Source organism: Chenopodium album, chromosome 4 (assembly GCF_948465745.1).
Source record: "Chenopodium album chromosome 4, dcCheAlbu1.1, whole genome shotgun sequence".
NCBI lineage: Eukaryota > Viridiplantae > Streptophyta > Magnoliopsida > Caryophyllales > Amaranthaceae > Chenopodium > Chenopodium album.
The window spans coordinates 5,913,206-5,926,657 of NC_137837.1; the positions used below are offsets into that span (position 1 = coordinate 5,913,206).

The 13,452-nt window shown below is 34.9% G+C and overlaps 1 protein-coding gene and 1 pseudogene across 1 annotated transcript; one reads left to right on the forward strand and one right to left on the reverse strand.

The window, feature by feature from the left end:
- Window positions 1-3,365: 3,365 nt before the first annotated feature.
- Window positions 3,366-4,850, reverse strand: LOC145626461 (putative carboxylesterase 18 pseudogene; annotated as a pseudogene).
- Window positions 4,851-8,503: 3,653 nt separating this feature from the next.
- On the forward strand, window positions 8,504-13,367 carry LOC145627531 (uncharacterized). Its single transcript, XM_081679914.1, has 7 exons — window positions 8,504-8,782; window positions 10,316-10,924; window positions 11,010-11,096; window positions 11,212-11,877; window positions 11,966-12,103; window positions 12,193-12,273; window positions 12,639-13,367. The coding sequence occupies exons 2-7, from the start codon at window positions 10,334-10,336 to the stop codon at window positions 13,365-13,367; spliced, it is 2,292 nt and encodes a 763-aa protein (XP_081536040.1). The 5' UTR covers window positions 8,504-8,782; window positions 10,316-10,333.
- Window positions 13,368-13,452: the final 85 nt, after the last annotated feature.

Genomic DNA, 13,452 nt, shown 5'->3' on the forward strand with positions numbered 1-13,452 from the left:
GGACCGTTGTTATTGAAATTGATTGTCAAGTGGTTACTAACCGCTTGTCAAAAGGGGCCACCCACCTCACTGATTTGGATGCAACTCTTTTGGATGCTATGAGGCGAGAGCCGATACACATACAATCATTGTATGTTGTCCCTACATACAACACCATTAGAAATTTGACACATCAACAAAACATGGGAGAAAATTAGGAGTCAAAATATAAATTGAATTTAATGGAACTTGTGCCTATTATTTTAGCCAATAGAAGCATTACAAATTAGAGTTGTATGTAGGGACCACATACAACAATTGTATGTGTAGCCTTTACCGCTATGAGGCTGATAATCTTGCTAAGTACATTCCATTTAATGTTGAGCAAATTTGGGAGAAATATGTGCCAAATGATGTCTCCTTACGTACTCATGGATAATCTTATATATTAATGAACTAGATTAGACCCGTGCGATGCACGGATTATAAAAATTATTGAAATAAAATAGCTCATTTCTATTATTTATTTTATTATACATACTTATAAATTAAATCATAAAAGATATGAAACTATCATCATAAATTACATGAGTAACAAAATATAAAAATAAAAGCCTATTTCTAAATAGCAATTTATTTATTCCAACCAAAAATAAATTTTATTTATTTATTGACACAGTCAAAAGATTGAAATGAAAATGATTAAAAATAAAAAAAATAACCAATTCAAAAAAAAAACAAAAACAAAATATATATGACATCATAAGTGCATTTGGTCGGAAAAATTTTCATGAGAAAGTGACATATATATATTTGAGAGAGAAGGTGATGTCAGCAAATTTTTGTTTTAGTTATAGTTAATAAATGATTAAGCCTTGTGCTCCCTTTCAAAAAAAGAAATAAATAATAATAATAATAATAATTCATGTAAAAAAGATTAAATAAATCAAATTAAACAACACCTTTACGTGATTATTGATAATTAATTTTGAAATATTATTCATTATTAATTTATTATGTACTCGTATACAATTGTACACCATTGTTTACTCTATTATACACATCATTATGCACAGAATTTCTTGTTTATGTGGAACTAAAACAAACATGCAATATAATACAAGTACTTCGTAAATATTGTTCAATAGTTTTGTATGTGTGGTATGTATATAAATCTAGATGTATAACAGATATTTTAGATAACGTTAAAGTGATAAATCAGGGACATGTTCTCTTCACATGAAACAAAGAGATTTGGTCTGATTTTTATAAAATTTAATCAATGCAGTGTATACTGTATAGTTTGTTTTTTTTTGTTTTTTTTTTTTTTTTTGACAAGATGTTTTTAATACAACCTCCGTTAATGGTTATCTGTAACTTTGAAATTTTTTTATACCTCACAAATAATACCCCAAAGTTGCAGATAACCATTAACGGAGGTAGTATATAATCAGTCTCGGAATTTGTACCAGTGTACATGTTACTGATGTTTATTAAAAATCCTTGCTGTTGTAGGACGAAGTAGGATGTAGGACTATTAATCATAAATGTCAAGGAAATACTCCCTCTGTCCCTAATTGATTGCCCCAAACCACAAATTCACTTTATTAAGCCTTTGGGCAAAAAATGGTGCACATGGGTTGGCACAAATATCAATGAAGAGAGAGATAGAGAGAGTGGAAGTGGGAAAACATGCCAAAAGCAGTATAGGGCAATCTTATAGGGACACCTTAAAAAAAATGAAGCCAATAATTAGAGACAGAGGGAGTAAGGAGTATCACCTTGTTTTAAATTTATTCATAAAAAGAGTCATGAAATCTACTTGTCAATTAACAACATGCACCTCCGGCTCCACGTAATAGTCATAATATTCATAAATAGTCACTTTCTCTTTTAAGGGGACATGCCATTATCTTTGCGCTCTCTTCCTTAAGTGGGAAATCCCAAAGAGTCAATTTTCACCGCAACTTCCAAAGAAAAAATGGATATTATATTACAAAGATAATATTATAATAATGGTACCAATTATATGGATGTATAAAATACTTTTATGTTGTATACTTATATGCCAAGTGTACCATCATTTGTTCCAAAGTTTTATTTTAGGTAAGATTAATATTAAACTATGTGAAAATTAAGTCATAGTACTCCCTCTGTTCCTAATTGTTTGCTCCACTTTCTTTTTTAAGGTGTCCCTAAAAGATTGCTCCATATTATTTTTGGCATGTTTTCTCACTTGCACTCTCTTTATCTCTCTCCTCATTGATATTTGTGTCATCCCATGTGCATCATTTTTGCCCAAAACCTTAATAAAATAGATTTATGATTCAGGGCAAACAATTGGGGACAGAGGGAGTAGTAATGTACTTGATGTGTAGTTAGGACAAATAATAATAATTTTCTAACAACATCAATTTAAATTAAATAGAGTTAAGATAAGTTTTAAACTAAAATAGATTTTGATAAATTTTGGTCAAGTTATCAAAGCTCAATTTACAATTTTAAGATAACTTCATCTTTACTCATAAAAGTGAAAATAAATTCTGATTTTAGATAAATAAAAATAAGATGAATACACAGCCACACCCACTATAGCAATATAAATTTATCTCTCTTATAAACACTACTAAACCTAACTACATACAGTAGTATGTACAATTATTTTGTAAATTTTGATTTTTCTAATCTCTCCAAGTCTCCATAATTTGCAATTCTTTGATTTATCTAAGTTTATAAAGCATATATGTTCTCAATGCGTGGGAGGTTCGAGAATTATTGTTTACGGACTACTTTACTTCATATATATGCATCTCTCTTGTGCATAATTCTCATAAAAAATGTCATAATATTCTTCATTCAAAAATAATTTTATTCTTAGTGGTGATATACATAAGCATGCCTAATCTAATGGGAGCGTACTATTCCATGCGCGATTAGAATTGAAGCACCATAACATTCGTGTTTCGTGTTTAAGCTACTTGTAATCATTAATCAAGCTAGTCCTTTCAAACTGTTTGCCTAATTAGACTATGTGTGATATAAACTTTTTCCCTTTATTTTGTCCCTACCAATTAAAAGACGCACTTTCTATTTTAAGTAGATCAAACATTATATCAAATTAATTTTCTTTAGAATAGAAAACCCATTGAAACAATTATTTATTCATAGTAGTTTTACACTATATTCTCGACTTTAATCATACACTAGTACACTAGTACACTACTGAGTACTGACTACTCCATCCAACATACCCTAATCCTAATAAATTTTAAGCAAACTCCAATTGATCTCTCATCAATTTCGAACCGTTTCATCATCACTCTAATCATCATTATCAATATGTTCTTGTAACTTCAAAGTAACATATATCTCAATTATTTAAAATCTTCATCTAAAAAATTCACATAACATTATAACAAAATAGAGAAATTTAACAATATAACTATTAGATTATACATGGAACCACACAAAAGTTAATCAACAACGAGTTTAGGTTATCAAACTAGAGAGCATCTCCATAAACCTAAACGACTTGACATGCCATTAATAATTACGAAGCATTATATATATATAAACCCTATACATAATAATAGGTTTATATATATTAATCTTTTTTTTTTCTTTTTTCCCAAATTCTGAAATCAATGAACATAATACACAACTAAATTGAACCAAATAAAGATACTAAAAAAATAATAATAACAAAAGCAGCTCAAATTTTAGTTCGCCTAACTTTAGAAATTTGGTTGTTGAAAAACTCCTTAACCTCAGCAAACAACAACTCAGCTTCAGGCAATTCAGGAAAAACGTAAAAAGCATGAATAGCACTAGAATATTCCACCAACTTCACATCTTTCCCATTTCTTCTCAACCACTCATAATACCTCTTTTGCCAATCCTTCAACGGGTCAAACCCGCCCACAAACAACAATGTGGGCGGGTATTCGACCCGACTTATATCTATTGCATTCGGCCCACTTACATTCACGGCCCAATGATCACAGTCCAGCCCATCTGGTAAAAACGCCTTCCACAACCACTGGGTTCGATCCATTGACACAACTGGCGCACCCTCGAGTTCGATTTCCGAGTTGACTCGCTCTTTCCCGCCGAAAAAGGGTTGGATGTTGACGAGTCCGATGACTTTGAGGAGAGAGAAAGTGGAGGATGATTTCGCGTAGTTTACGGCGAGGTGGTGTGCGAGGTTACCGCCGGCGGAATCTCCGGCGAAGAATACGGTTGACAAGTCAGCTTTTTCCGGCCAGAATGGGAGGTTTTTCCGATTATCGGGGTTGTCGAGGAATTTAAGGACGGCGAAGGTGTCGTCGTATTGGGAAGGGAATTTGTGTTCCGGCGAGGGGCGGTATTCGACGGAGCAAACGACGGCGTTTAGTTTGCGGGCGAAACGACGGCAAACGGCGTCGTATGCGTTGGAGGCGGCGCTGAGGAAGGCGAAACCGCCGCCGTGGAAGAAGACGATGATGGGGAATGAAACGACGTCGGATTTGTGAGGGACGAAGAGGCGAAACCAGAGATTGTTGGAAGGGTCGAAAACGACGTCGTGGGTTGAGACGGAGTTGTAAGGGGTGGGATTGGGTCCGACGCGGCGGTCTAGAAGGTTCATGAGGGTGCGGTTGATTGTGCCATCTGTACGGCGGACAATGTCGGTGGCGAAGTTGATGGCTGTGACTTTGACACGTGTTTTGAAGGGTAGTGAGAGAGATTTAATGGGTGAGGGTGTGGTGTTAGTGGTGGTTGCCATTTGAGGAGAGAGAAAGTGGGAGTGGTTGAAGAGAGAGAAAGAGAGTGGTGGGAGAGAAGAAGGAAGGAAGGAAGAGAGGGAGATTTTATATGTATGAAATTATGAATTATGAATTTGAATTATGATTGTTGGATTTTTATGGATAAATTATTGGGTGATAGATTTAGCCAGGATTCTAGTGTTGGTTTATGCAACTTGACTAGTGTACCCGGATGCACAATGCTGAGTTATTGCTAGTAGATTTTAATTTTACTCGTAACGCTTATGGAGAGAGATTTGTTTAAGGTGATGGGGATTGGAGGTAAACCGCTCGTTTATTTCACTATATAGGGATTGAGTTCGTGACTAGGTATGGACAGGGATTGGATAGATATGATGAGTTTTAAAAAAACAAATTAAATTTTAGTTGAATAGGATGAGGTAGTTAAAAAGTAAGTAGGGGTAATTTTGCCCCTAATTCGATATTCTAAGTATAATACATACCAACCATGAGAAAACACTTGTTATATTCTTAAATATCTCAGTCTCCTATATTTTCGAGATCTAATATTATTACTATTCCTTATCCTAAAAATTGCATATAAAATCCTTTATTGATTAAATTAGGATGGAGTGTTGATATAAAATGCGAATAAATTTACACGTTAATTGGTGAGTATAATTATTGTTTCATTTAACCAACCTAATATTTCCACTTTTGACTGATAAGGGTGCATACATTGATCGTTTATCTAAATAATTAAGAATATGGTGAGGTAATAATGTGATAATAATGAGGAAAACGATATAAAAAACATTAGAAACTACAAAAAGTATATGAAAATCTTGTCGAACTAATTAATAAATTAAGGGTTTTCCATAAATTAAAATAAAACATTAATTTACTTCGTTCCAAAAATAATGTTTATTCCATGAAAGTCTAAGGAGGAGCGAGGAAGCTACATTGCTTGTAACCCTAATCTGGAGCATTAACTGTAAATATAATAAGTTAATGATGATGGTTGTAGTATGATTATTGGGAGTTGGTTTGAAAGATGAGAAAATAAATGAAAAAAAGAAAGAGTAATGGGAGTTGGAAATTGTTGGTTGTGATTTCATGCAATTGTATTCGAATTTATTTTAATGGAGTCCTACTATACATGTCATGTATTATGTTGGTGCACATTTCTTTTCGATGCCAACCAACTTGAAGTCTTTAGTCTCAAAAAATCTTCCCAAAAAAGAAAATAAATACCTAACTTTTAACCCTTACCTTTTCATGTTATAGATAGAAGACTTTGCAGTAGTAAAACTTTAAAAATTAAATCCCATCCATGCAATGTAGGCATGTAGCTAAATAGACACTTCTAAAGATCTAAGTCTCTAATTACCTCATCAAATTAACCATTGTGTTGCAACATATGTTGAAAAAATATACTTCTAGTATTTAAGTTTGATATGGAGTGAAGAAAAATTTACTTGGCCTGGGGCTCACTTGGGGTCGGTCAGGGCCTAGCCTTGGTGGTTGTTCCGCCTCAAGATAGACAAGCTTGTGGTGGATGTTAGTTGTCGTAGTAGTTAATTAATTAATTATATATATTAGTTTCCGATGCTTGAAATCGTTTTCATTTGTGACATGATACTTAACCGTACCATTAACTTTTCATATTAACTCATTGATATACAAAGATACAATACAACAAATCCTAGGTTGAATGAATAAATATTTAAGTGAAATTAAATTATTTATCTTTCAAATGCTACTTCAAAAAGTACCATCACTTTATTTTGTTGTTATTATTATTATTTATTTATTTATTTTGAAATTGACACACCATTTATCATGATGGTGAACAGTGAACTGGTGACAAGAGTATGGCGTAAAATGACAAAAAAAAAAAGTAACACATGAAAATATCAATTATATTTATTTATTTTTAATAATAAGGATGAAATTTGGCATGATTTCACAACAACAAAAAAAAAAGGGCATGAAATATTTTAAAATTATGTAGTAAAAAATGTAAGGATGGGAAGTGGAGTCGTATTAGCTTTAATTTGTAGCTAGGGAGGTGAGTGATGAGTCTTGTTGGCGTTTTGTTCTTCTCATAGTTTAAATTGAATTTTTCTTTTGACTTGCAGCTTGTTAGTTGTATAATAATCCCTTTTTATTAAATTGGTATTATTGCCAATTTGCTACCTCTTTTATTGGTTTGTTTTTAAGAAGGTAGAATTCATTTGAACTACTTGTTTCTATATTTGTGAGCCTTGTGTTAATGATAGAATAAAATTGTTAGTTGGTCCACTTTGATGAAAAGGAGGTGACTTTGGTGAGTGAAGGAACGGGTGGGATTAGAATTGGATGCTGTAATTCTGTAAAACTTGTCTTGTACGTACGAAACTAGTACGTAGTAATTTGACTATTTATTCCAACTTTAATCATATTAGATTTTCCTAAATTCGACACATGTTACTTCATTTTCTCCGTTTGATAATGGATATTGTTTACTCCTCTCGATAAGTGTTACATTTTGATTTTTTTTTTTTTCGCTGTTCACTTAATGGTTTTAAATTGATTAACTTACTAATATATAAAAACAAATGTTATTGTATAATACATTGTTGGATTTGTTATATTGTATACTTCCATAATAAGGAGTATCAATTTTTCACTTATATACATATTATTTTGCAAATGCAAGACTCTCATCTCATGTAGAGATTGGGAAGTTGTTGTTACTCAATGCTATAGGGAGGCAAATCGAGCAAATGATTATTGGTTGGCTAACTATATATGGCATGACAACGAATTTGAGAAGAGTTGAAATCAAATCGAGGAAAACAATGAAGAACTTAACCCTAACCAATTAAATGACTAATGAACAACCCTACCCAAATAAAATTATTGTTGACGGACTACAAAAAAATGGAGCAAAATGAAAACATGACGGAACCCAACGTTTTGTTGCGTGGACATCGTTGTGTGGCCCCAATATACCATGTCATGATGAAGAAACTACATAAATACCCCCGATTTAAGCAGGCGGAATATCAAGAATGCCCCTTGATTTACTTGGTATAGCATTGTGTATTTGTGTACATTGTGTTCAAAATTATGCACATCAAATTTGAATCATTTTTATTTTTTTTTTTTTATTTTATTATTTTTTTTTTTTTGAAGAATATTTTTTTTTTATTTTGCACATTTAGTTAAAAAATTATGCACATACTTTTTTTTTTGCACACTTAATTATTATATAATAGTATCTGTTCAACGTTGTCTAATTTATAGTTCAATGAGGTCATTTATTAGTGTGCTAATAAAAATTATTTCAATTTCCAACGATAAATTGATAGGTTTTAGTTGTAAATATAGAAGTTTCCAATATTTAAATTTCAAAAATATTAAATATGATAACTGTAAAAAATAAATAAAAAAAAAAAGTTGTCATCATCACTGCATTTGGCGAGAAAATTTTATTTGAGAAAGTGACACGTGGGCAATGGTGATGTCAGCTACTTCTGCTTTAGTAATACGGAGTAGTAAATAGATTACGGATTATACGAAAATGATACTCCATGATAAACAAATTTTCGATTTTGTCTACTACTCTACTTGATAGCTGAACGCCTGAACTTATTTTCTGTTGATAAGAATGCACTTCCTAAAAAGGTGTATAACGAGGATTTCTTGGTCTCTAGATACTTGAGACCAGTTTGGTCTCAACCAAGGGTACCATGGTAATTTCATGTTAAAGCTGACTTACTTTATATAAAAAAAAAAAGAAAAAACAGTAGTAGGGGCCCACACGTGTACAGCAAAATTTTGAAATGAAAAGTCAAGAAAGTGGAGAGAGATTGTAAGGCTTTTGGAGGGAGTAACTGAAAAGGCAGAGAGAGAAAATTTTCATGGGGTTTTGAAGAAACGATTGAGACAGAAAACTTAGAAGTGCTCCGGCGTTTTCAAATTTCGTTGTTTTGAAGCTAGTAGTGGACGCGAGAAGATCGGCAGTAAAGACGCGAGAAGATCGGCAGTGAAGTAGCATTTCCGAAGAGCATTTGGTAATTCTCTTCTCTTGATTTCAAAATGTTTGTATAGTTTGTTTAAATGTCACTAATTTTGGAGGGTTAGGGTTTACCGTGGCTTAAGTTTGTTTAAATGTCACTAATTTTGTAATTTGTGTTAGTTAGTGTGTTGGGTTGCTATTTGTTGATATTGTTTCTGGTTTGGGTTCTGCTGTAATATAGGTTCTGCTGTAATTCTCTGATTTTGTGTTGTCTTTGATTGTTTTTATGATGGTTTCTCCAAAATCGGATGCATTAATTGTGTTTTGTGTTGGGTATTTCTGAGTGGATTGTTCTGCCATGAATTATTTGGAGATAATTAGAGTGTTAATTTCCGGACTAGAGATGCAAATGAAGGAAGGTTTGTTGAAACTGATGATTTGAGGGTGTGGTCTGTTTACTAAAATGATTTGAGAGGTTGGTGCTGTTAGGTGTAGTGTCGGTGTTGTATGAATACCATTAGGAGTTTGTAGTGTATTGGTTGGTGTTGGCTTAGTCCCATTTTTGCTGTATTATATACCATCCTGTGTTAGTTGTACATATATATTTATATTTATTTATTACTATTTTCCCAATAGCACATGAAGTTCAAGTTTATTTTTATACTATTAGAAAAATATTAGTGACCTTTAGAGAAGTGTCCTAGCTATTTCTGTGTAATCTAAAATGAGGAAATTAGTTTAGATTGTGTGCTTGGCTGCTTGCTGTTCAAGTAGTTCAACTGCGTGACATTCCAAGTAGAGAAAAAGAAAGAAGATATTAAGTGCTGTGAGATCATTCTTTTGATGAATTGTAAGGGACTATTAGCTATCATATCTTTTACTAGTGGTTCGTGTAAGCCATAGTGGCTATATATCTCTCTTCAGTGCTATTTATATGTTTAGTGTGTGCTTTCAATTGAGTAGGAGTTTTGACTGTTGGTCTTGCTTTCATGTCGTGTTAAAGTGATAATGGTACCCATCGTTGTTATCCATATATTTTAAGTGAGTGGCTGTACTTAATTTTTATAAGGAATTAGTTTTGGATTCTGTAAATCACATTATTATAGATTAAGGAATTACTTTTGCGGGAAAATTGTTGTACACTTAAGTTTGTGGGAAGAGAAGGTGAACAAAGTAATATATGTTTTATTAGGAGCTGGGCTAACACTATGTAGTCATGATGTTGTTGCACTCATTTAACAATTTTGTGGTTGTATTTTTCTTTCATTCTTGCCCTTTGGGAAATATTTTATTATTAGGAGCTGGGCTAACATTATATTCTATCTGAATATGTGAAATATTTTCAAATTTTTTTTTATCTTTGTAGCATGCATGTGTTCATGGTGTGTATTTAATGAAATGTATTTATCCTTTGTTATAGTCATGGTGTTGGAGAGGTGTGGTGACTCCTCAATAAGCTGCAGACGTAATTGGGGGGTGAGTGTAATGAAGTTGTGTTGTAGTTGGTCGTACTAGCTTGGTTTACAGAATTCTGAATTTGTTAGTAGTTCAATAGATTTGTTAAATATTGTTGTTATTACTTTTTTAGGCCAGCTTGAAAAACATTATGAAGAACACTCCTGTCCCGGCTTCTAGCAGCAAACAAACGGGTAAAAGAAAACTGAAAGCTGTGGTGGAGGATGTTGTAGTGGAGGAAGTAGTAGAGGATGAATTTGAAGATGACCAGGAGGATGATGGCAGTGAAGGGGGCAGTTCTGAAGACGATGATTATGTAGAGGAGGTGGAAGAAGAGGATCCAGATGAGGTGTTAGGTGGTGGTGATTATGTTGAAGAGGTGGAGTTCCTAGAACCTGCTCAGAGCGGGCGTAAGCGGAAACTGGTTGAGAAGCAAGTAAATGATGTGCCCAAAACTTCCAGCAGCAAACCTGTTCAGCAACAGAAGAGGATTTATAGAACGGTGAAGCGTCCGGCAGCTGTGAAAAGGCAATTTGTACAAAGGCCGCAGAGGCAGTACGTGGAGAGGCAGTACGTGGAGAGGCCGTCTGCAATTGAGAGGGAATACGTTGAGAGGCCGCCTAAAGTGCAGAGGCAATATGTTGAAAGGCCCCCTCCAGTCCACAGACAATATGTGGAGAGGTCCCCTCCAGTGCAGAGGTCGGGCCAAGTACAGAGGCGGCGAATTGATATTGATGATGAGGTGAAGTAAAGTAATTATTTTTTTTGTTAAAATATGTTGTGGTTGTTAGGTCTTTAGTATTTATACATGCATTTTGATTTTGTAGATTGATCTAGAACCTGGTCCATCGGTTGGTGAGAAGGTGAAAATGAAAGGGGTTGTTGTTAGTACGCAGTTGAGGAAGTGTGGGAAGGTAAACCATGATCCCTCTTTTTTGGTGTGAGTAGGTTATGTTAATTTTGTCTTGAATTATGAGTGGTTTTCTGGTAGTGTTTGGTATAATTTATTTATTTATTTATTTATTTCAGTCTGCAAATTACAACTGCCGGGTTTCTGTTTTTTGTGAGTTGATCAGTATCTTGAAAATTGATCAAGGGAAAATAGACCTTGTGACTAGTTGTGGGTTTGGTGGCTTGATGAAGCTGAAAGTTAAAAAAATTGATCGGCGGTTTTGTTATTGGCTCATGACAAGGGTTGATCATGATAGGAGTGTGTTAGTTGGTGTTGATGGGCAGGAATTGCCTTTAGGTCCTGAGCAATGGAGGTGTATATTTGATCTGCCCCGGGGTCCAAGACCTGTGCCAGATATGGTAGAGGATCCCGTAATGCAGAGTAAAGTAACGGACATTGTTACGCATTATGGTGAGTTGAATGCAAGTGGGCGAGAGAATATCTCGATTCAGAAGGCATATGAGTGTTTAGGGTTGATGCCTATTGGAACGGAGGAGGAGAAGGACAATTTTATGAGGGCCTTTCTTATAGTTGTTTTGGGCTGCATTTTGTGTCCAACGACTAACGGTCAGAGCATGTGTACTAGCTTGTTACCTGCAGTTACTGTAGGGGCTGGTGCTGCTGAGTATGACTGGTGTTCTTGTGTGCATAGTAGGCTGATGGGTTCTGTGCGGGAGTTTCACAAAAGATTTGACCCGAAAGGGTATGCTGCTGGTGGGGGTGGATGTGCCCTGTTTCTGATGGTGAGCTTCTAAATCTGGCATTGGTTTGTGTATTGTGATTCTTAATCGTGTCATGTTCTAGTGTATTTAGTTGAGCTTCGTTTTGCAGATATTCTATTTGGATCATCTGGCATTGCCTCCTTTGAGTTGGGGGACAATGCCGAGAATCGATGTGTGGAGTGATAAAAAATTTACTGCAGCTATTCAAGCGGACTTGTTGCCGTCTTTAGATTATAGGAAACAGAAAGTAAGTGAAACTTGGTTGATTTCTGCATCCGAATTGTTGTATTTGATATAGCTGTTGTGTATTATTGATGTTGCGTATTTATTTTTCAGTTGGTTGATGTAGCGTACGGGGAAAGGCATCCATGGGAGCGGGACTCCGCGGAATCATTAGAAGTGAGGGTTGGAAAGGAGGTATGGGATTTAGAATTTTACCTTTTATCAGAAGTGAGGGTTGAGGTGGTTGTTATATTTGGGTTAGTAATCCATTTTCTTGGGTAAAAAGCAAAAATATACTACTCTCCTTGTCCCTAAAGAAATAAATGCCAGAAGTAGGAATGTAATTTAGGGACGGAGAGTCTAGTAACTAGACTTTATCATCACTTTTCACCTCTAAAACAAAGTAGTAGATAGGCATAGAGATATCAAGTAATGGGAATTGTATTTGAAATAAAAATTATTCTAACAACAAAACAAATTGAGTTGAATTTGTAACTGAACTGGAGTCTGAGTTATGTTGTGTTTTTTGTGATATGATGTTCTGTTGTATTTGATTATAGGTGTTGAAACTGATGAAGCCGTATTTGGAAAAATTTGAGAGCATTCTTAATGCTGCTAACAGGGGGTTTGTTAGGAATGCCCCTAAGGAGAGGTCTCCTGTTAGGTTACCTATTGAGAGGTCGCCAATTTTGAATGTGATGAGTTCCAGATCGGAGTCCATACAAGAAGAGATGTTAGGGGAAGTGAGTAAGGGTAGGCTTGAAGAGACGTATAGACAGCTGCAGGAGGTGGTTGGTATGAATGTCGAAGACCCGATAGGGCGTGTGGTTGATCAAGTGTCTTCAGCGGTGAAAGACCAGTTTGGTGTGGAAGAAGATCCGGATCACTCCCAAACCGGTGAAGCAGTTCCTTTAGTTGCATCACCCTCTGCTGCAGTTGTTTCTGCTGTAGCTCCTAATGAGGGGGGGGGGGTTGAGAAAAATGGGGGAAAAGGATTAGGTGATGGAGGTGCTGAGAAGGTGTCTGATGGAGGGGGGTCACTGGGGCTGAAGCAAGGTGTTCATGATCAAGGGGATAAGCTGGAGGAGGAGGAGGGTGGTTCTTTGAAAGGTGGTGCTGTAGATCAGAGCAACCGGGACCGTAGTGTTGGTAAGAGATCTTTGAAGCCTTCATCTAAGGTGTATTCTGATGACTATGTATGTGGTAATCGGAAGACAAGTACACTAGGGTCTGCAGATACTGCCCTCATCAATTATTGCAGGTCTTGGAATTCCCAAAGTGGCAGGTAATGTGTAGTAACATATGTTAATAATATATTTATATAATTTTGAGTTAAATCTGAAAAATAGTGAACTGGAATTAACTAATGCATTT

Bases quoted from the DNA above. Each gene is read 5' to 3' on its own strand.
- LOC145627531 (XM_081679914.1), top strand. From the start codon at position 10,334: ATGAAGAACACTCCTGTCCCGGCTTCTAGCAGCAAACAAACGGGTAAA. The intron at 11,878-11,965 runs GTGAGCTTCTAA...TTCGTTTTGCAG, and splicing joins GATGTGCCCTGTTTCTGATG to ATATTCTATTTGGATCATCT. The intron at 12,274-12,638 runs GTATGGGATTTA...ATTTGATTATAG, and splicing joins AAGTGAGGGTTGGAAAGGAG to GTGTTGAAACTGATGAAGCC.